Below are 21,713 nucleotides of genomic sequence, written 5' to 3' on the forward strand. Positions count from 1 at the left end.
TCACTCCATTAAAATCACGTGTTGATGCAATTAAAAAACTTCAACCACCTACAGAAAAAAAGAAAATCCAAGAATTTCTTGGAATATTGAACTTATTTAGTAAATATGTTTAAAAAATGCAATTATACTTAAGACCTTTCTATAATATCCTCAGACAACAAAACATTTTGAATGGACCACTGAACATCAAACACGATTTGAAGAAATTAAAAAAATTTTGACAGAACAAATTTCAAACACGATTCCAGATCCAAACCAACCATTCTATGCAATGTGCGATGCTCCAAATTTTGGCATCGGCGCAGCATTATTACCATCACATAGTGGAACAAATAAAACAAATCTTATATCAGCAAATTCACGATTATTCAGACAAGCCGAGCTACGACTCTCTACTCTAATGAGAGAATGTACAGCTATAATAAACACACTTACAGAATACGAATTTCGGATACTTGGATCAAAATAATCAACATTTTTTTTACAGATCATTAACCAATTATTTTTCTTTTCACACAAAAGTCAAATCTTAATCATAGAGTTTATTGATTTCAATTCATTTAAATGAAATTCCCAAACTTACATATAGTTTGGATAGCAGGAAAAAACCTAGCATTACCAGATACATTAAGTGGAAATACGCCACCAGAACTACTTACACGAAAAACTACAGTTGAACTACCAAACAATATCAAATTCTATCTCGCAAAAGATGAAGCATCACCCCAATTAGAATGCGAATACGCAGTAAAAACTGACATTGATCAATCAAAAATAAACAAGCTACAACATTTTCCACTCTACCTAGATTGCCAAAATAATCACTATGAAGTTGATTTATTAGGTACGTCTACCTTTAAACCAATTCCATACTCCCAATGGATAAAAAATAATACTCAACAAAAGAAAAAAAAACAACAACCGCATAAAAAAGACCTTTTTCCATTAATTGAAAAAGAAAACTTGACCAATAAAATAAATTTATCAGGACCACAAAAAAATGATTCAAAATAAACAACATCGTAACAATTTATTACCTTACTACCCGAAAGAATACGCATTACGCGAAATAACTCAATTATATTCTTTTACAGGCTTAAAATTTATTCAAAACAAAACATATACAGAACAAGAAACATATTTATATGACGACACTCATCATGAACAAAATCAAAAACAAAACACAACTCATAAAAATATAAAAACACCAGACCCAAAAATACCTCAAAAAGAAAGAAAAAACAAGAAAATGATAGAAAAAATCTTACCACAAGAACAAATAGAAAAATCAAAACACAGAGAATTATCGCGACTTAGAAATCAACCACGTAAAAATTACAAAACATTCACCCCTTAATCTAAAATTTTAAAGAAAGTTGAATTTCAAAAACAACTTTAATTTCGAAGTCAATAATTCGTACACCTCTAAATCATTTTGAAACTTTCACTTTTTCAAAATAACATGCTGAAACATACGCAACAATTCTAGTTCAAATTCAGCCAATAGGATTCACTCAAATCCGTCACCTTCAATATCTCTAACACAAACCTACTAGCCGATAGATATTATTCTCCAGGCATATACATAACTATAACTTTACAAACTCCAGGTCAAAAATAAGCAAGTTGCTAAAACTTGACAACAAAAATAAACACCATCATAATATTACATCCCTCCCCATCAAATAATGCAAAGATCAACAAAATTTTCCCAACTTGGACCTCAAAAACCCTCCAACCAAAAATGGCAAATTAGCCTAAAGTAAAAAAAAGACCATAATCATTTGGACTAAAGTACAAATATTTCAAAAATACCCCAGATTACAAAACAAATAAAACCAAAGCAAAGAAGACCTCCCGAGCACCATTAAATTAGCCTCCAACATTTTTTTCACAAAACTCAACCCACTTGTCAAAAAATCAAAAAATAATCCGACCACACTTGAATTTCGCCCCAGAGGTTCAAAAAAATTTCGACGAACGAATCATTTCTTAAATGCTTCTCTCTTCAACAGTCGATACCTTAGAAAAATAATCATAAACCTTCAAATAAAATTTTTCATTCTATTCAAACTTTTGCTAATATTTTTTATTGAAACTTTTGAAGCCCTAATAATCCTTTTAAAATTTTTTTGCAATAGTTTTTTAATTTTCTACTCGCTATTTGAAATATATCTTCGAATTTCCCAAATCATTGACCACATTCACTGGTACGATAATTCAAAGTCTATTTAAACGGTGAAAAATACAGACCACAAGATATTTCACCCAGAAATATTTTCAGTTTTGTAACCTTAAAAAAACGAAATTCTTGCCTTTCTAGGATGGCCCTATTACATCTTAGAGAGATTAACTATCTTATACGCTATGTTTAATTTTATAGGATTTCTTTTCTCACTGTTAAAAGGAATCTATAACACATGCGCTATACACACAAGTAAACCGCCAAGCAAGTGTAGCACGTATATTTTTTGCAGGATTTTTTGGAATTTTTTCATCATCAATCAATAAAATACTTCTAGAAGCACAAATAAAAGAATATAATACCAAAATATCCACAAGAACAAACACATATAACAAAGATCATAATAATGTAGATACAACACCTAGAGCACCACAGATACCAACCCTACCAAAAAACCATCCAATATCATTAGTTCCCCGAAATTTTCGAAACTTAGCAATCACAAATAATCCAAAATTTAGAACAAATACAGCACAAAGTCCCATTCAACACATACTGACACATCAGTCACAAAATGATAATACATCTGAACAAATTATCAAACAACCTCATACCACCACTTTTCAGTCTCAAAACAATCATTTTTTTAGCCAACGATGAGCCGACAAATTGGATCCCTCCATCGCTCAAATTCCACCCAGCCAACCTCCAAACTCAAATCCCAATTATCCCACTTTTTGCTTTCCCGCCACCCGATTCTAGGGTTATTAATATATCATCAAGCATGAATTTTGATACTAACTCAGATATTTCAGTTTTTCATACCATCTCACAATTTAACAACTCCGATGTAGAAACTCCCGACGAATTCGCAGACTCCGAACCATCTCCTTCTACCCATACCCAGACCAACTATTCAGTTTTTTCAAAACCCCCCTTTCGACCCATCCAAACCAGTCATCCATTCCCATCCCTTTCCACTCCTTTTTACGCTTCCCAAGTAACCCCAACCTATTCTCCATTTAATTCCGATAGATCGCATAATAACTCCCCAGATAACATTCAAATTTCTGAAGAACTTGACAATTTTATCACACTACAACAACACGTAACTTACCCCCACACTCTTACGATACATCAATTATCATCAACAGTAACATCATCAAATCCACAAACACCTACACCACTTTCAGATTACACTCCATCATTAGCTCAATCATCCACATCCACCGAAACATCTACCAGCACTAACCGAGCTTACCGCACTTTTAAACGAAAATTCCCAAATCACCCATTTAAAACCAAACTCGGAACAGCCAGAGAATAAATCAACCACCCAGATCACACAAACACAAAAAATTACCTTCAAATAACCCTACCCTCATTTCCACAATATACCTTAAATACTTCTACCACTATTAATGAAACACGATAATTTGTAGATGAGCACAATTCAATACCAACACTTCATTGGACAGCTTACTACAATTATACTAACCCCCTTTATCTACCACTCACTAATACTAATGAAAATATCGAGAAAAATAAAAATTTGCTATGTAACTCACCACATCAATAACACCTCGACAATTTACATATGTTGGATATAAAAAATTATTAAAAACATTCGCCGCACCCCGAGCTATCGATTGCTCAATTGAATACTACGATCATAAAATCATCCGTCCTAACAAAGATCAATTTTTAGACGAAGACCGCTTTGCAAACCTGCAACTAACCGAAATTTTTTAAAATAAATTACCATACCTATTTACACTTAATATTTTTGATAAAAAGCACGATCATATTATTTCAGAAGCACTAGTTGACATACAAGCATATGAAAGCTTCTATGATAAATTTCAGTTATTTTCACTAACCTTTCACTTTCTTTCACCACAGGAACGCTATTTGCAATGTTACCAAGATATAATGTTACGCACTAAACAAACGCACACTTATACATATTATCGTTTTATACAAAACCCTTTTGATTTACAGACAACATCACGACAACCCCACCACCGTTTTCAGTTTATTAACTCGAAATACACATCACCATTCTTTCTTAATTTTACATATTGCTTTAAAAATGCTAAACTCCACGGCATCCTCCGCAACTACGACCCAGTTACCCAAATGTATATATTCTGTCCCATCACGAAGACCTTCAATGATGAAGAATCAAGACCCTTCATTATCCCGCATGAACTCATTCAACCTATCGAAATACCCATACTAGAATTTATTCATAACACTAAATATAATCATAAAGTTTACAACCTAATCCAAAACACACCTCATGAATTAGCAGTAGGCACAGAAGAACTAAACATCATCAAGGCACTTCAATTGCTTTGGCCACTGCTACAAACTAAAAATGTCATACGCATACTAGCCAAGTTATGAACAACATCAGACTTGATTCACGACATCTTCCCACATGGCTTTTTCCCAGATGAATAAGGTAAATAAAAATTAAAAAAATTTTACTTAATAAATTCAAAATTGTACTAACCGTTTTCTATAAATGTTTAATTTATTCTTTTAGTCTTCACACCACAACCATCTACAAAACAGGAAAAAGACAAATAAAAATACAAACTTGTTAATTTATAATAAAACTCCTGAATCTTTCGCACTAAATAATTTAGTAAAACTCATACCCAATGTAGTTAGTTCATTTATAAATTATTTTCCCAAGAAGCAGTAAAACTAAATTCGATGAAAATTTATAATTTTAAACTTTTCCCAAAAAGCAGTAAAATTCAATTTCTAAGTAAAAAAATTCATAAAATGAGAAAACAGTACTAGGCTTTTCAATATTTTCATTCATTCGCACCAGAATTCTATCCAAACTCGCACAGCTCAACCACGAAGAATTGTTTAAATAAAGGTTTTATGTTTCAAGTTTTCACTAGCAAGGAATAACAAGTTTCAAACTTTTCTTTAACCCGGTTGGAAAGGAATTATATACTAAACCAAACTAACCAACGCAGCTTACTAAAGACCACAAATCATAAAATAACAGCATGACTAAGAAAAGAAAACCAACGGTACCGAAACCGGATTAAACCAGCTTAAAACAGGATAATTTATTCTTTTGAAGACTATTATAAAGTCTAAGAAAGATATCATAAAACACAAAAAAGTCGTAAGACAAACCCAAACCAAAAACAATTTGATTTTTGAAAAAAGGACACAACCAAAGTAACATAAGAAAGAATAGAAAAAACCAACATAAAATGTTATCACATAACAGGACCTTTCAAAGAAACAGCATGAAATCATACTCCCACTCCTGGCCTAACCCACCAGAGAAGGACCTCATGAGCGTGCTTATGGACGGCCTAACCCACCGCGCTACACCAACGCTTTGTGACCACACTTCAATTTTTAATAAGAGGTACTCAAGGGTGAGTAACTCTTCAAAATAACTGAACTAAAATTAAAACGCTTTTGTGAAAACAACTAACTAAGATCCTGACTAAAAACCAAATTAACTAAAATTTATAAAATGTAAATCATAATATGCAGTATATAGAACATACACAACAACAAAAACGAACATCCAAAGACTACACGATCCCATCACACTCGAACAAAAGAATGGCTAAACACAACCGACATGCCGTCCACGATCACGACTCAAAGGATTTAGAGTACGACTTGACTTCGCAGAAAAGGACTTCATTGAACTAGACCAATGACCACCTCGATGTTCAGATCCAAGTTACAAGGCATCCCTTCCAAACACGATTTTCACGCCATTCCCAGACGAGGCTGCACACAAAACAGTTCTCTACTAATACAGAAAAATCTGACATAGCAAACCATTTTGAAATCGGATTGATTTCATTGGGGATCACAGTCATTGTCGAATGACAAGATAACAATTTCCTATCCCTAATTCCAGCGTCCTGGAACGTTCTTCTTCAAGAGGAACCGGATAAGAAAATGATGTCCGCCAAATACCAACGTTCATCATCCATCCTTCAATTACAGAAAGAAAGATAATTCTAAAAACTCTGTAAACCCCGGATGGGTGGAACCTGATCTAAACTACATTTTATTATTGGTTAAATTAGATATTTTATCACTACAAAATATTTAAAATTAACCAATTATATTCCATCTAACTAACGATCCACTTATTTGTAAGTGCTGAAATTACTTGTAATTTCAGCACCAGAGAGATTTGAATTTAACTTCGAAATTAGTTACCTCTCCGAGAGAACTTCAGCAGTCGCAATAAGCCAGTATACTCTAGATCTATTGAGCCTAGCAGAGACCAGTTAAACACCCTGAGACTAGTAGATATAAGAGTAAGATTAGGATCGGTATTAGACTAAGAAGTTGCACGAATCTATCCGGCCGAAAATAAGATAGCGTGACGAGCACACGGTGTACCCTATCCGAAATTACTCTATGAGTTATACACCCTATCCCTTAACTCAGTTGTCTAGCCACTGTTTTTGCCTACTAATATGCCTAAGTTCTGGGCTTTTGTTTGGATCCTCTGATCTCACCATGACCTAACGGATTTTTTTTTGTACTATTATGGCTCCAGTTTTTTGCTCAGTCAAGCTAAATCAGTTGCATCGGCCACTTTTTGTAGTATATCAGCTTTTTCAGTACACGAAGGTTCCTCCATTTGTCATTTATTTAAAAAATATATTTTCACTCACTGTTGTTGAAATTTTTCTGAGAAGCTTTGGCTCAGTTTGTAGTAAATTGAGGACTGAGCCTTCACGCAAATACATTTTTTTTCTCGAAAGCTTGAAAAGCTAAAATGTTTGACTCAAAAACATTCAGAAGAACGGACACTCCCCCTCTCGAAAACTTAGATCCTCGTCTGGTCAGCATAACTCTGAGAAATAACGTTTTTTGCTGTTGTTATTTCAGCACTGCAAGATGTGAAGGTGGTAGTGGAGCTGGCCAGTGTGTCAGCGGGCGAAGTGGGGTATGAACTGGACAAGGTCAAGTGTTTCCACGATGCAGTCTTCGGATACGCACCCTTCATATTCGATCTAAACACGCAGAGTCGCTGGCGTGAAATGAAACTGGCTTACAAAAGAGTGTTTTCCAAATTGAAGACAGATCCTCGTTTGCCCGATAAATACGAGGATAGCGCGAGGCATTTGTCTTGGTTTGAAAAAGCAATAAACAGCCAAGGATCAGGGGAGAATAGTTCACTCGAAAGGGCATCCCAAATCAATGGCACTGGTCTGTATATAGTAAAGTACGAGCCAAAATCCGAAAAAAGTAGGAAAATTCTCGTCGAACCAGAAGATGTCGTGAAACTGCAGTACAAAGAAAAAGGCGAGGAAAGCATGCAATTTCGAACAATGAATTTGACAGAGTTGCGGGACCTTCTGAGTCGTTTGATGTTGATTGCGGGCAAGGATAAGGAGGATAAAGCGGAAATCGTCGACGTTTTCATAGCTATGTTTCAAAACATCGAAAGATTGGCGTCTTCATTCGTGACTTTGTATAACTCTGGCTGTGCATTTTTCAATGGATGGGCTGTTAACATCAAAACTAAATGTGACGAAAGCTCTTTGATGGAAAAGTCTTCTTTGAAAATTTCATTAACTGAAGCTGGAAAGGAGTTAAGTCTGAATACCCGTGAGACAATTACGGAACTTTCATTCCTCTGCGTGGTGCTCGAGTCCATAAAAGCTAAATGGGACCAGTATGTTTTCAGCATGCGATGCAGACATCCAACGCTAAATGAGTTCAACATGCAACAGTTGAAGGCCCTTTGCTCAGGGCTAGCCCAATTCAAACGAGATCAGAAAGGGATAAACGTGAGCACAAATTATTACCTCCAGTCAATTAATCAAAACATCACCCAGAAAGAAATTTTCAAGTTTTTGAATGAAGAGTACACTGATGATGGCATAGAAACTGAAGAAAGAGATTTGGCTGATAAATCAAATCAGTTGAATACCCTGGAAGAGTTAACAAACACAAAGTTAACTGATGAAAGAAGCGCGTTGCTCAACATGATCGACTGTTTGAAAGTTGAGTTCGATGGCGATGAAACTCTAATTAAGGCTGGAATCCAAGCTATTCGAAATGAGACGAACGATTCTGGTGGTAATTTTGAAACGTCCAGCGCTCAGAACTGGATTACGAATCATAGAAAAGAGGCTGACGTTGTCAAGAATTTATCCGAGCAATTCGACGATTATTTCTCTTCACTAGATATAACTGGAAACACTGAATCTGGCCTGGACAAGAATGGAAACAAGGTTGATGTTAGCGAGTTTGCGCAGAAGATGGAACGAGTGTTTGACAAATATCTTTCAGGGATCAAGAAAAACGCTCTAGACAATTACGTGAACCTTTCCCAACTTGGTCACGTACTAAACAGGTGTCTGGCAACGAAGGCTGGAAAATCAGGCGGAGCATTGAAATTCCCCGGACATTTGAAACAAGGGAATCCGAACTTGATAGTTTGCGATAAGCGTTCAGATGTTATTGTCCACCTTGTGTCGCTGTACAACTATGTGTCGCAAAATCTACCGTGCCTCAATCAAGTTTTGCTGTGTAGCTCAAGAACGCCAGTTGCGGAAGTCGAACTGTTCATTCTGCGGGCTCTTTTGGATCCTCTGGACAAAGTGTATGCAATAGCCTTTGCCGATGAACTAGATCCAGCGTGTGGAGATCAAATAGAAAAACTGCTCTTCGAGAAAGTGAAATTTCCAAACTCGTCTTACAAACTGATTGTTTTCAACTACGACGAAAATAGTCAGGTTTCGGTCGTTTTGGAGAAGTACAAAAGGCGATTGGAAAAAGAATCTGAACAAGATTTAAGAGATTATCTTTGCCGAAACTTGAAAAATTCGGAAAATCCAATAGATAGCTTCAGGACTAGGCTTGTCACTTCATCACAACCGTCTTCAGGTATAAAATTTACTAAAATATAACGCTCATTTAAAAGTTCGATCTGATAATTAACTGTTCACGCCAATTTTTAGAGAGAGTTTTGCTTTGATTTCTATGCAAACTCGATCACCAAATAGAAAATCGTGGTCAGGGGTATAATAGTATATAATATCTAAGTTTTTTCATTCCTGATTTGAGCTAAGATTGAAAACTTCGAAACAGTTTGTCCAGTCGCCCCACAGAAAAAATGGGTGGTTTTGTCTTCCCGTATTTCTTAGTGCCGACAATTGCCGACAAGTAAGAAATTAGCATTTGTTCACGTCCAAATCTATGTTTAAAACAGGCGCTTCACCTTTTCCTTTCTTTTAAACTAGCTAATTGGAAGGGTAAATGGTGGCACTTAGCATAGTGGTGAGGCGTTCACTTAAGGTCGTCAGAGCGTGTAATCGTTACCCTGCCGTGGCAATGATAATGGGAGAGGACGAGCTCTCACTTGACTTCTAGCTCCAGGTCCACCACAGCCTGAAAACGTCAGCAGCTGCAACATTGGTACCACGTGAAATTCTAGACGCTTCCTTCTATTTTTTTCCACTTGTTTTTTTTTCATTCTGATTTGAAGGATGGTTTTTGAAAAATATATGAAAACTTTCTCAGTTTTGAGAAAACTGAGATTATTCAGCAAAATTGAAATAATGACAATACTTTATTAGCTAAATGCATAATTGATTGGATCTTGAGCGAATAAACCAGGTAGGTGAAATAAAAGAACATTACGTTTTCATTTAAGACGTGCAAAAAACTTCATTTAAACTCTAGAAAACTCATTTTTAAGCTTCAATTGGCGCTTCCCTGGCATCGGATAGTTTTTTTTGCATATATAAATAATTTTTTGCAACTTGAAAGTTTTTTTTTGTTTGTTTTGTTACTCATTGTCTGAAGACAAGTTTAGCCAAGTTTCCTAATTTTTAGCGTTCCAAGTTTTCATCCAATTGCTCGCATCACATCACGCACAGAACGTAACGCAAATTCAAGGAAACTGTTTTTTGGAGGTTGTGAAGACCTTGGTGGTTTAAACTTTGGCGCTTTCATTTCTGATTTTCTGCTAAGTTTTATACTTAAAAGTAAGCAATAATCTACAAGATAACAGCAAAGTTCAAAAACACGCAAAACGTGATGAAATTCTAATTCGGATTTTTCAAGACATATATAAAGCAAATATTTTCAAGTAGGTGTTTGTGATTTTGTTCTTTTTTGTGTCAAGAACAAATCTTCAAATGCTCTTATCATTACAAATGTGCAATCATACATATTGATGCGTTTCTGAATGCACATATTTACATATGCTTTTTGGAGTTCAAATCACATTCATCTTCTTCTTAGGTGAACTGCGATCTCCAATTATGAAAGCTGTAATACCGCAGAAAATAGAAACACACAGATTTCCCTGATGAATAAAAAAAGAATTAATGAGCCAGTGGTCTCAAACTGGGTCAATTTTATAGCATAAGTTTCAACCACAAGTTGTTCTTGAAAATCAAAAATTGTAGAGTCCATAATTTTTTTTCAGGGAAGTTCAAAAATGAATTTTTTCTAAAGACAAGTCAGTATTTGCAACCGGTTACTGGAACTTTTCCCCTAAATACCATTGTTCACAGAAAGGTCAAATGGTAATCAGTGCTTTCTAGAACGGGTGATCTAATAGAATTCGGTATTAATATCGGTATTATATGCGGACAGTTAAATTCTCAAAAGAAGTTTTTGAAAAACCTAAATCACTCTCTTGAGCCTTCCGTTAAAATAATTTTAAGAATAAACATGAAAAGTTGTCAATTATCTTTTTTTGGCTTTTAGTTCAATTTGTTAATGTTGGTCGCTAACTTTGTTATATGGTTGAAAGAACCGCTGTCTTTATTACCGTTAGCAAACCGGAAATATGTTTTTGTTTCCGGGCTAATTTGCTTAACAAAATTGTTGAGGTATTTGCTGACATAACTATTAGTCTATCAAGTTAGAGATACATTATTGGAAGTTTGGTTTTATTAAGCATGTATTGTTTATTTAGCAGGTACTGGCCAGGAGCTACTTTTTTATGAAAAGGTTTTTTTTTCTGGGAGAATTTGTTGTATTTTGTTTGTGCTTTTGTTAATATCATCCAATTTTTGTCCAGCTGAAACAATTTTTGCTAGAGATAACAGAGCGTGTGATTTTCTCCAGCAATTCAAAAACTAGCGATAAGTTTGTTTTTGTGTAAATTATTTTTTCTTTCCTGTTTTACCTTTTTTTATTGAAAAAGTTAACTGGGCCTAAAAGATTTCAGCAAGAACCGACTTAGTCATATTAGGTAGTTTCAAGGGCAATAACTTTTAAAAGGTTTTCTTGTGCTTCCAGAAGGGCTAAAATATCAATTTGCTCCATTTTTAGACCAAAATGTTGAATAGTTATTTTGTTTATCAGTTCAACGGTTGTATGCCAAAGTTTTGTCGGTTAAGGTAGCGCTCGATAATTCAACGCTGTTGATTGTGTTTCTTGAAATCTGTTCCTAAAATCAAACATCATTCCAGGCAACGTTTTATTTTTTAGATGTCAATTTTTTAATGTAATTTTTTCGCATTTTTTAACTTTGTTAGCATCGCAAGTGGTGTAAAGCTGTGCGTCGCATCTGAGTCGATTATGCCGTAAGCGAAAATGTAAAATTACAGTGAGCAAAAAGGAATATGATTGACTTTGAAAATGCTCAAATGCTTACAATCAGCAAACTGAAAAAATTTCATATCAATGGTAGTTTAAAGAAAATTAATCGGGTAGACCAACAAGGCCTATGGTTACTATTTTTTTTTTCATTAACAAAAGGTTGCACCTTAAAGTGCAGTAACAGTAGCGAACTGAAGACTTATTGCGGCAACATGCAGCCTCCTTTTGAATTCGAACTTCTGATTTCTTTTCTAAAGTGCCCTCTCGTTGATATCAAGTACGGTTTTAAATTGTTAACCGACGAAGTGAAATACCACTTATTTAGGTCTAACTGCTTTTCAAGAAAAACACGTTCATATTTCCATCATGAATGACTTTTAGTCTAAAAAAATTGGTGTCAATTTACATATTGACTTTGTTCTCTGTAACTGGGCACATTCTAGGTATCAATAGTCCATCCTAGAAGATTCATGAAAGATTCGGATTTTCTTTTTTATCAATTATTTTTTGGTTATGGTTCATTCTAAACATCCTCTGGTTTTAAGGCAAGTCCTTGCATATCAATCGATTGGAGAGCGAAGTGAGAAAGAAGAGCAAAGGGAGTTCTCGCCTCATTCAACGTCTCTATGACCGCAGTGTGGACTTCACTAGATTGCTGGACTTCCTTTGGGAACACAAGACACGTTCTGGGCCGACTATTATTCACTTGGACGTATCGCCCAATGTAAGTCATCAACCATGTGGTTCAATGGAATAATGTTTGTTTCGTGGGGGCTGTAATGTAGCCATTTCATCCAACTTTACAAAGAAAGAGAACATGTGTCTCCAAAATAGTACAAAATTGTTATTTAAATCAGCAAGACAAGCACTAAAATGCAGAGGATAATCAACTCCAATTCAACCATTTTATCGGAAATGTGAAGATGATCCATAAGGAACCATCATTTTAAGGATCACCATATAGAACACCTTTAGCCAACCTAACTTACAATAGATCTACTCCAATCAAACCATCTTTCGGGAATCTGAAGATAATTCACAAAGGCATAAAGTATGCGCACTGAGAGTCTACCCTTGGTCATAACAGGTGCAGACACTTTAGCTATCATCAGCATCAAAATTTATCATCAGCATCTCACATTTCACACAATATAGAACGTGCAGTTTTCTTGACTACTTTGCAAATATGAATGCTCTAAAGAATCAAACGAGAACTGAAAAAAATCATGTTTTTTTTTAAAGTTTTACAAAAAACGGAACATCTGGAAAACTAGGCGTTGGCAGCTCATTTTTCCAGGCTCAAATTTTTCAGGCTCAAATCTTTAAAACAGAGAAATAGCACTCAACGATGAGGTTAACAAATGTAAGTTTTTTTACTTTTTTTTCAATAATTTTGTTCAAATTTACTTCAGGAAATAGCCGATAACTCAAAAACCGGGCGATTTGGATCATCAATTTTGATCAGTACTCTAAACGTCAATTAGATTCTGGCATTGGCTAGCTAACAATCCGTACATTGTTAGCTAACACTTCCATGCTAGTAACACTTCCATGCTAGAAATGTAAATGGGTTCACTGATAGCACCAAAACAATGGTTTTACAAGGCAAAACATTTTGAAAATGAAACTGAGGCAAAAAAAGCCAAAACTTAAGGACTAAAAGGCGCGTTACTGGTTAATATTTATTCAAACTAGCTACCAATAAAATATTACGTCTGAATTGCTTAAAATAAATTTCATAATAATTTGAAATAGTGTATCTAAATACTCAACACTGATAAAAATTAACTACATTCGCTTTACAATTGACCAACTTTGACAGAGTTCTGAAATAAAATACCAATATTTGTCACTGTCGGTTGACCAAAAAACGCACAATATAATTTTCAGAAAAATGCATATCATAAAATTTTGTTCAATTCGATGCGTATCAAAAATTGTATGAACATTTTTCGATGAGTTTATTATGAGTCGAAACTGTTGGATAATTGTTCCGACTTTCGATATGAAAGTAACGGAATATTTGTGCTCGGGGTGGGTTTTTTATTCTTCGGACAAATTTCGACTTTTTAACTAGCCTATTTTGACGGAATTTTTTTATATCATTCAAAAGGTATTGTTATCTTGAGCTCAAATTTAAAAAGATATTTCACATGTTATCATTTTTCATAAAGTTATGGGGGTTTAAAGATTGCCATTTTGGCCAATTTGGGACAATTAACGCGCGATATATTTCGCGCTATTAACGCGTAAGCGGAGAGTTAATCCGTCTTAAAATCGTTCCAAATTGGTTGAAAGAAGCTTATTTGCCATAATTGTTTTGTTACAAGGAGCAAAATTTATCCTTTTGTACTTTATATGGCTTGTGGGGGGATGATTTTTATATATATAAAAAAATAAAATGTAAAAAAAATAAAATGAAATTTTTTTTTCTAAAAATTGAAATTTTTAATGTTATTACTGCTCCATAAAGGAACATTAAAGGCTTCGCCATGATACAAACAGTCTTGTTTCTTTATAAACTCAGAACAAACAACCATAATGAATTGGCTTTTGTTACGGTTTAATGAACAAATGATTTCTCGCTTGTCTACTTTTTTGCCAAAAGAAAATCATTTTGCCGTCTGGTTTCTTAGTGAAATTTTGTTTCTCTAGGTCACTGATGAAAATGAACTAGTTTTAGCTATAGAATGACAATACTAAAAATTTTTAATTAATTTTAATTAATTTTTATATAAAATGAGAACAAAATACTATTGTTTTGGTTTTCTTGAGTAAGACTGGTTTATTAATAAATGACAAAGATTTTTTTCCGACTACTTTTTGTTTTTATTTCTTTGTTTCATTTGGCTCTCTAAAAATTTTGAGCTGGAAGAAAATGGGTGCCTTTTGCTACTCAAAAAGTTATGTTGCTTAATAAATTTCACCCCTACAACTTCATTCAAAACTGTTATTGCTAAATTTTTGCTTAAGAAATCCAATGACAGAAAACAGTCAATAATTTACGATTTTATTGAAGATCACAAAACCGATTCTTTCAGTGTTTGATTAATTCGACCCTAACCGAAAAGCAGAAATCGTTTTTTTATTACAAAGAATTTGAATGAATCGAAAGATCAAAATTCAATTTTTGATCAAAAACAGCTCGATATTCTTGAAATTTTGTAAATCAACTGTTTACCCGACAAAAACAAAATAAATGGCTAGCTGAAAAGGATCTATATATTAATTGACTGATTTGTTTTAGTGGGAAAAAAAACTACCGAGTCTTAACGTTTTGGAAGCCTTAGATCAGAACGCATACGAGTCAATCAGAGCAACCATCGAATGTTCTAAAATCTGAATTGTTCTAGAATATTTTTGAAAAGCAATCGGAACTTGTAAAAAAACGATAAACTTGATTCAACTTCAAGGCTAGAGACTACCGGTCCACTTTATGTCCAAAATTTTGCGTTACTGAAAATCGGACTAAAAGAAAGCAACTAAACAAACTAACTCAGAATAAACTAACTTGTAACCGAGTCGCGGTATGTGAAAGAAATTGAAGTACTTCAAACTTTCATAGATTGAATAAGTTGCTTCGAAAAAAATTTTGCGAACCGATTCGCATTCTATGTAAATCTTGAATTATTTCAAAGTTTCGTAGGTGAGAATACTTTACTTAAAATTTTCCGTATAACTTCAGTCTGGAAAATAAATTGAAATATTTCAAAGGTTCAATGCGTGAATAGCTTGCTTGGAAAAACATTTTGCAACCCGATGATTTCTACAAAATAGCTTGAAACTTTTTTTGAGTTGAATAGCTTACTTTTTGCAAACCAATTTGCATTCTATGAAGTAATTCCAATTCAATCCAATTTTCATAGCTTCAATAGATGGCTCCAAAAAGATCATATTTTCGCACACTGATTCGTTCTATGAAAATTTTTGAAATTTCGCTGAGTTTCATTGCTTGAACAGCTTGGATAGTAAAGTTACGCTGTCGCAAAACGATTTGATCTAAGATGGGTTTTTGCTCTGTTTCTGAATCGGGTCCTTTCTCGGTCTTAGTTTGCATTTTTCTATCTTAGTTTGCATTTTAAATAAATGACAGAAAAGTAATTTAGCTGCTATAAAACGCAATGGTAATATGCGAATATTGAGCTCAAAGCTTAAGAAAATCATTGGATTCCAGGTTAATCTGGAATTTTTTCAGTTAGAATCAAAACGAAGTTTCATACTACTTAAATCAAAGCTGGAATATTCAAGAATTGTTTTTATTAAAAATTTGAAACTCTTTAAGCAAAACTAACCCTTTTCAAACTCGAAGCTAGACATTAACTTTCCACTTTCTATCCAAAATTTTTCATCTAAGTTTCATTTCAATCTGAAACGAAACAATTGAAAACAGCAAGAACCATGTTTACGAAAACTAAAATTTGGCAAACGGATTTGCGCAATGCCGACTTGCAATAAAACTTTTTCAATTTTTCAGGGCTTTAATAGCTTTTTAGAAAAACTTACATTGAATTGATTTGATATATGAAAAGCTTTCTTAGAAACAATTTTTCGTCAAACGATTTGCAGTCTATCAAATGACTTGAAATAAATCGAAGCTCCAGAGCTGGAATAGCTTGCTTAGAACCAGCGAACTTCACGCGGACTGACTCAAATTTTCGCGAGCCAACTCGATCCATGACATCCTGAAAAAATTCAAAGCATGAATATCGATTTGCTTCATGAAACAACTGGAAAAATTTTTCAGTTTTGTTAGCTTGATTTGCTTGCCTAAGAGAACCTGAATTTTTTGAGAACTGACTCCCTCTAAATTTCGTAGCTTTCTTAGAAAAACTTCTTCAAATTTGTGCGATTCGATCAACGAAATGACTTGCATTAAGCCCGGTGTACATTAAAGGGCTAGGACCGGATACTCTATAGCCTATGTTAATGCATGGGGACTTCCCGATATGGTCTATGAAATAACTTGAAATTTTTGAAAGTTCCATTGATTGAATGGCTCCAATTGAAAGCATAAAAAAATTTTCGCCATCCGATTTTCTTTGTGAAGTGACATGAATTAGTTCAAAGTTCCATGGTTTGAATAGTTTGATTAAGATAATCATAAAGTTCGCGATCGGATTCGATCCGGTTTTCGCAATTCAATTCGATCTACAAAAACATCTGAACCAATTGGTGGCGTGAGCAGCTTGCTTAAGAAACCCCAAACTTTTTCGAAACAATTTTGGTCTATGAAATAGCTTAAATTATTTCAAAGCTTGATTATCTTGTTTAGGCAAACTTTACTGTTAACTGATTTCCTTTATGAAACAACAGAAAACACTTCAAAAACACGTTGTTTCAATAGCTTGTAAAAAAAAATTTAACTCTTGAGTTCAGGTTGCAAAGGAAAACTCAAACTGTTAAAATACTTTGAAAGATTTCAAAGTTTCACCTCTTGTGTAGATTGCACAGGAACAATTTTTGTGACAACTCTATTACATCATTAGAAAAAATAGGAAAATCATCGCTCGATTAGCTCTCTCAGAAAAGTTTTTCGTGAAATGATTTGGCCCATTAATCAATTTGAAAAGCTTGTTGGAGCCTTCAGTCTTTCGCCATCTGGCTAACATATGTTGCAATAACTCAGCCCGGGGAGGGTGGAGGATGAGGATCCCCCTGTATTAAGGTTGGCTATAGAGTATCCAGTCCTCACTCAATGTATTCACATAGGGATTCGATTTTCCAAGTTTTTATGATTTTGAATAGGATTCCCAGTGTATTAAGATGTTTTATAGGTTTCAGATGCCAAGTTTTTTTGGCGTTTGGTTTTCCCATGTATAAAGAGACCGAATAGATTCCCCTATGTTTTAAGACTGGTGATAGAAACTCGTTGTCTTAAGAAAAGGAATAGATCACCAGATGTATTAAGATAGGTTCTACGTTTCAAAGTTTCCGATGGTAAGGTGGTAGGTTTCAAAAAGAAATTTTTTGGCGCACTATTTAACTGATAGAGCTTTTTTAGGATTCTAAACGTCTTTTTAATCATAAAAAACAATAGATTGTTAACCCAAGCGCATCGTTTAAAAAGAAATGTTGAAAGAAAGGTATACTTACCGAGAAAAATTATCAGTTTACTGCATCGTATTCAGTTTTACTTAATAAGATCCAACTTTGATAAAATTGAAATATTTTAGTGAATATTGTGAATAGTGTAAATAGTTTGAACAAACTTCTTAATCGCTCTCTAAAGCCTGTATTCAAAAGTTCTGATTGATGATACAGCTAACTTGAGCAACCATTGATTTCAAATTATCGTGAAAATCTCACTGGAAGGCAATACAAAAATCATGAGTCTACAGTGTAACTACATCGATAGCAAGTTTTCGTGGGTTCTGTTGTTTTATATTTGCAGTAGTAGAACATAACATGAGCTAATAAACGGAAACAAAATTTTTAAAAAAGTTTTAAATAAATATGAAACATCAACTATTTGAATCGTTTTGCCCAGCTACCTTCTAGTTTAGTGACATGGAATGAAATCATAGAATAGCGTGTTTTCAAGCTGGTAAACTGTAGCTCATGTATTGAAATCCTGATGTGTGATAATGTTTTTGATAACTGACATAGGAAAGATGAAAATTTGGAGAATTTTGTTAGTAATTAGTAGTTAAGTGCTTCACGTCATTTAGTAATTAGCATATGATTAATTAAGCGTAATATATTGGATTTTTTGATAATCTGTGGTTAGTTTTGTAAAATTAATTGAAATTTCATTCGTTTTAAGAATATTTTCTTTTAAAGTGAACACAATTACAGACAAAATTATTCGGTTAAATGATACCGCTTTCCACTAATTTACATGTGTTTTTGTTGAAATCAAGCAAAAAATATTCCTATAGTAAATGAAGCAAAAATCAAAAATCTGCTTTCAACTAAATTGAAAGTTTTGGTACCAGAATTTTTCTGGATTTTTAATCGATCATTGATATGATAGAGTTTTACGAGTGCATTTTTGTTCAAAGTGGAATAAATCTGAAAGTGGTAGGTCAAAAAGAAACCAAGAAAAGTTTAAGTTGACATCTTTTGACGAAACAAAATGTAGTACAATTCTTTAGAAGTTTTGATATCGTTTTGCCTCAATTAGGTTATAAGTTATAGATTGGGCAAAATATAGCATTAAAAGGTAATTTATTAGTAATTGAACGCAATTTAATAGATTTCTTGATGAACTGTGGTTAGTTTTGAAAAATAATGGAAAATTCACTTGTTTTAAGTATATTTTTTTAAGTGAACAAAACTCGAGACAAAAATATTCGGTTAACTGATACCGTTTTTCACTAAGCTACCTGTGTTTTTTGTTGAAATCAAGCAAAAAAAATCCTATACAAGAAAACAGAAGATGCACAAATCAGAAATAGAGTTGTACGAGTACATTGTTGGTTAAAATGGATTCAATCTGAATTTGGTAGATCAAGAAGAAACCAAGAAACTCTTAAGTTGAAGCCTTTTGACAAAAAAATAGTTTAATTCTTTAGAAATTTTGAGATCATTTTGCCTCAATTTAGGTTATAAAATATAGATAAGGAAATAATCAAGCATTCAAAATGTAAATTATTGCTAATTGAACCTCTTTTATTTTATTTTTGATTCAAATTTCCAAAAGTCTATCTGTATTTTTTGATAAAATCATGCAAAAATAGTAACAAACCAAAACTCTGCTTTCAAGATACACATATTTTAACTTTTGTTTCAAAACCCTATTATTATTGTTTTGCATTTTCTTTTTGAAAAAATTAGGGAAATTGATGGAATTTTTAAAGTTAGCTGATTAGACGTATAATCTCTCAAATGATATGAGAATTTTTATGAAGCGAATTAAAAAGACGTACTGTGAAATTCCTAATTTTCCTGTGGTTTTGTTTTAGTTTTGTTTTTGTGAGAAAACTTGTTGGAACTGTATAGCTTTTGCTCAATTAAGTTCAATTTAATTATAAAAAAAACTGATAAACTGATACAGTTTGTAGCTAGATTTTGTTTTCTGAGCAAATCTTTTGTATAAAAGGTTGTCCTTTTCGAAAATTTTACAAATGTCATAATTTAAGAATTGGGTTTCTTTGCCTGTTTCTGCTAGTTTTTCTGTAAATAAAACTACCAGAGGCTTGTACTAGACAAAAAACATCGAAAGTTTTCCGAGAAAAAAACAACAGATTTGTTTTTGTTTCATTCACAAAACTTTTTGTAAAAATACATTTATATATTCGTATTTCTACAATGTGCTTATGAAATCTTTTTTTGAATGTTTTAAATGGTTCTAACGCCCTCTCATTTAAATTTTTTAGAGAATTTTGGTCAAAAGCCCAAAACGAAAATACTTTTACACTACCATGCGAAAAAGATAATGATTAATCATAACAAAAATTTTGTTTGGTAAAATACTTACAGTAACATTTTACAAGAGAGTTTGTCTCTGTTGAAGCCAAAATGTACAAAAAAGAACAAGTTTTAGACAATTGCAGTTCTAAATTCACATGCGCCTTTAAATTACTCGGTCAAGTGATACTATTTTCCACATAGATCGCCAAGTTTTTACTGAACTTTCATGAAAAATGAGTCCAAAAGCGAAAACATATTTAAAGCAGAAAGCCAGAGCAACCTTAAATAACAAATTTTCCACTGAAAATTCACAATAAATTATGCTGAGAAGCAAAAAATAGTGTTTACTTAAGAAGAAGCTTTGGTTTCATTTCATCCAGATTCTGATTTCACACTCTTTTTTGGTTATTTTAGCATTAAAAAGTTCATTTTATATCAGTGATCGTAAACTTAGTATAATTGACGTGAAACACTTCTCAGAAATTAAGTGAACATCTGTCTATACTTTTCAGAACTTTTCTCAAAATTTTTAGGTTATTTTAGCATTAAAAAAAGTTCACTTCACACCAGTGATCTTAAACTTAGTATAATTGACGTGAAACACTTCTCAGAAACTCAGTGAAATTCAGTCCCATACTTCAAAAACTGTACTTCAATTGTTTCAGCTAATCTGATCCTTGTTTTTGTATTCACAACACTAAATAACACGCATTTTTGCGTGAATTCGATCTAATTTTATCGTTTTTCTTTTTTGGTGGAAAAAATAAGAAAAAATAAGAAAAAAAAATTAAAAAAATAAGAAAATTAACAACAATTCAATCAAAATGGTTTCCATTTTAAAATTTTAACGTAATTTTGACTTAGCTTCTTACGTTAACATGGAAACAATTAAAAAATTTGCCAAAAACTTGTGATTTTTAAAATTTTTCCAAAAAAAAAACATACCATCTGAAACTTACCACCCGAAAATCTGATACGATAGAACGTTGAGAAATCTGTTTCCTAATTCAATACATGGGACTTTGAACTTTCCTGTTTGGAATTTTAAACCTTGCTGTATCGCAAACTCAGGCGCTAATTTTTTTTTTGTTATTCATCATCTTATCACCCAAAACTCTGAACAGTATAACCTATCTTGATACATTGGGAAATCTGTTCTCTTTCTTAAGACATCAAATTCCCATTACCAATCTTAATACATAGGTGAATCAATACACTATCTTATTACATGGAAAAACTGGCACCGATAAACCTACAATATAAAACTTATAACTGAAACCTATAACCTGTCCTAATACATTGGGAAACAAATTCCCTATCCTAAATCATTGGGAAACCTATTCCCTATGTTAATACATAGGTTGAGGACCGGATGCTCTGTAACCTAAGTTAATACATGGGCACTTCTCAATTTGGTCTATGAAATAACTTGAATTTTTTCAAAGTTTCGTCGATTTAATGGCTCCATTTGAAAGCATAAAAAGTTTGCCGCCAATCGATTCTTGCGTAGGAAAACTTCAACTTTTCGGAATACATTCGGTCTAAAAACAACTTGAGTTGTTTTTGAAGATTCCATCGCTTGATTGGCTTC

The 21,713-nt window shown here is 33.3% G+C and overlaps 1 protein-coding gene across 1 annotated transcript in view; it reads left to right on the forward strand.

Moving 5' to 3' along the window:
- LOC134851948 (E3 ubiquitin-protein ligase rnf213-alpha-like) overlaps positions 1-21,713 on the forward strand; it is a gene marked incomplete at its 5' end in the record, with an annotated part of 191,973 nt that overhangs the window by 54,388 nt on the left and 115,872 nt on the right. Inside the window, 2 exon segments of the mRNA XM_063868223.1 lie at positions 7,091-9,097; positions 12,316-12,494. Coding sequence (XP_063724293.1) covers positions 7,091-9,097; positions 12,316-12,494 — 2,186 coding nt within the window.

The sequence above is a fragment of the Symsagittifera roscoffensis genome, chromosome 7 (assembly GCF_963678635.1).
Source record: "Symsagittifera roscoffensis chromosome 7, txSymRosc1.1, whole genome shotgun sequence".
In the NCBI taxonomy this organism is placed as follows: Eukaryota; Metazoa; Xenacoelomorpha; order Acoela; family Convolutidae; genus Symsagittifera; species Symsagittifera roscoffensis.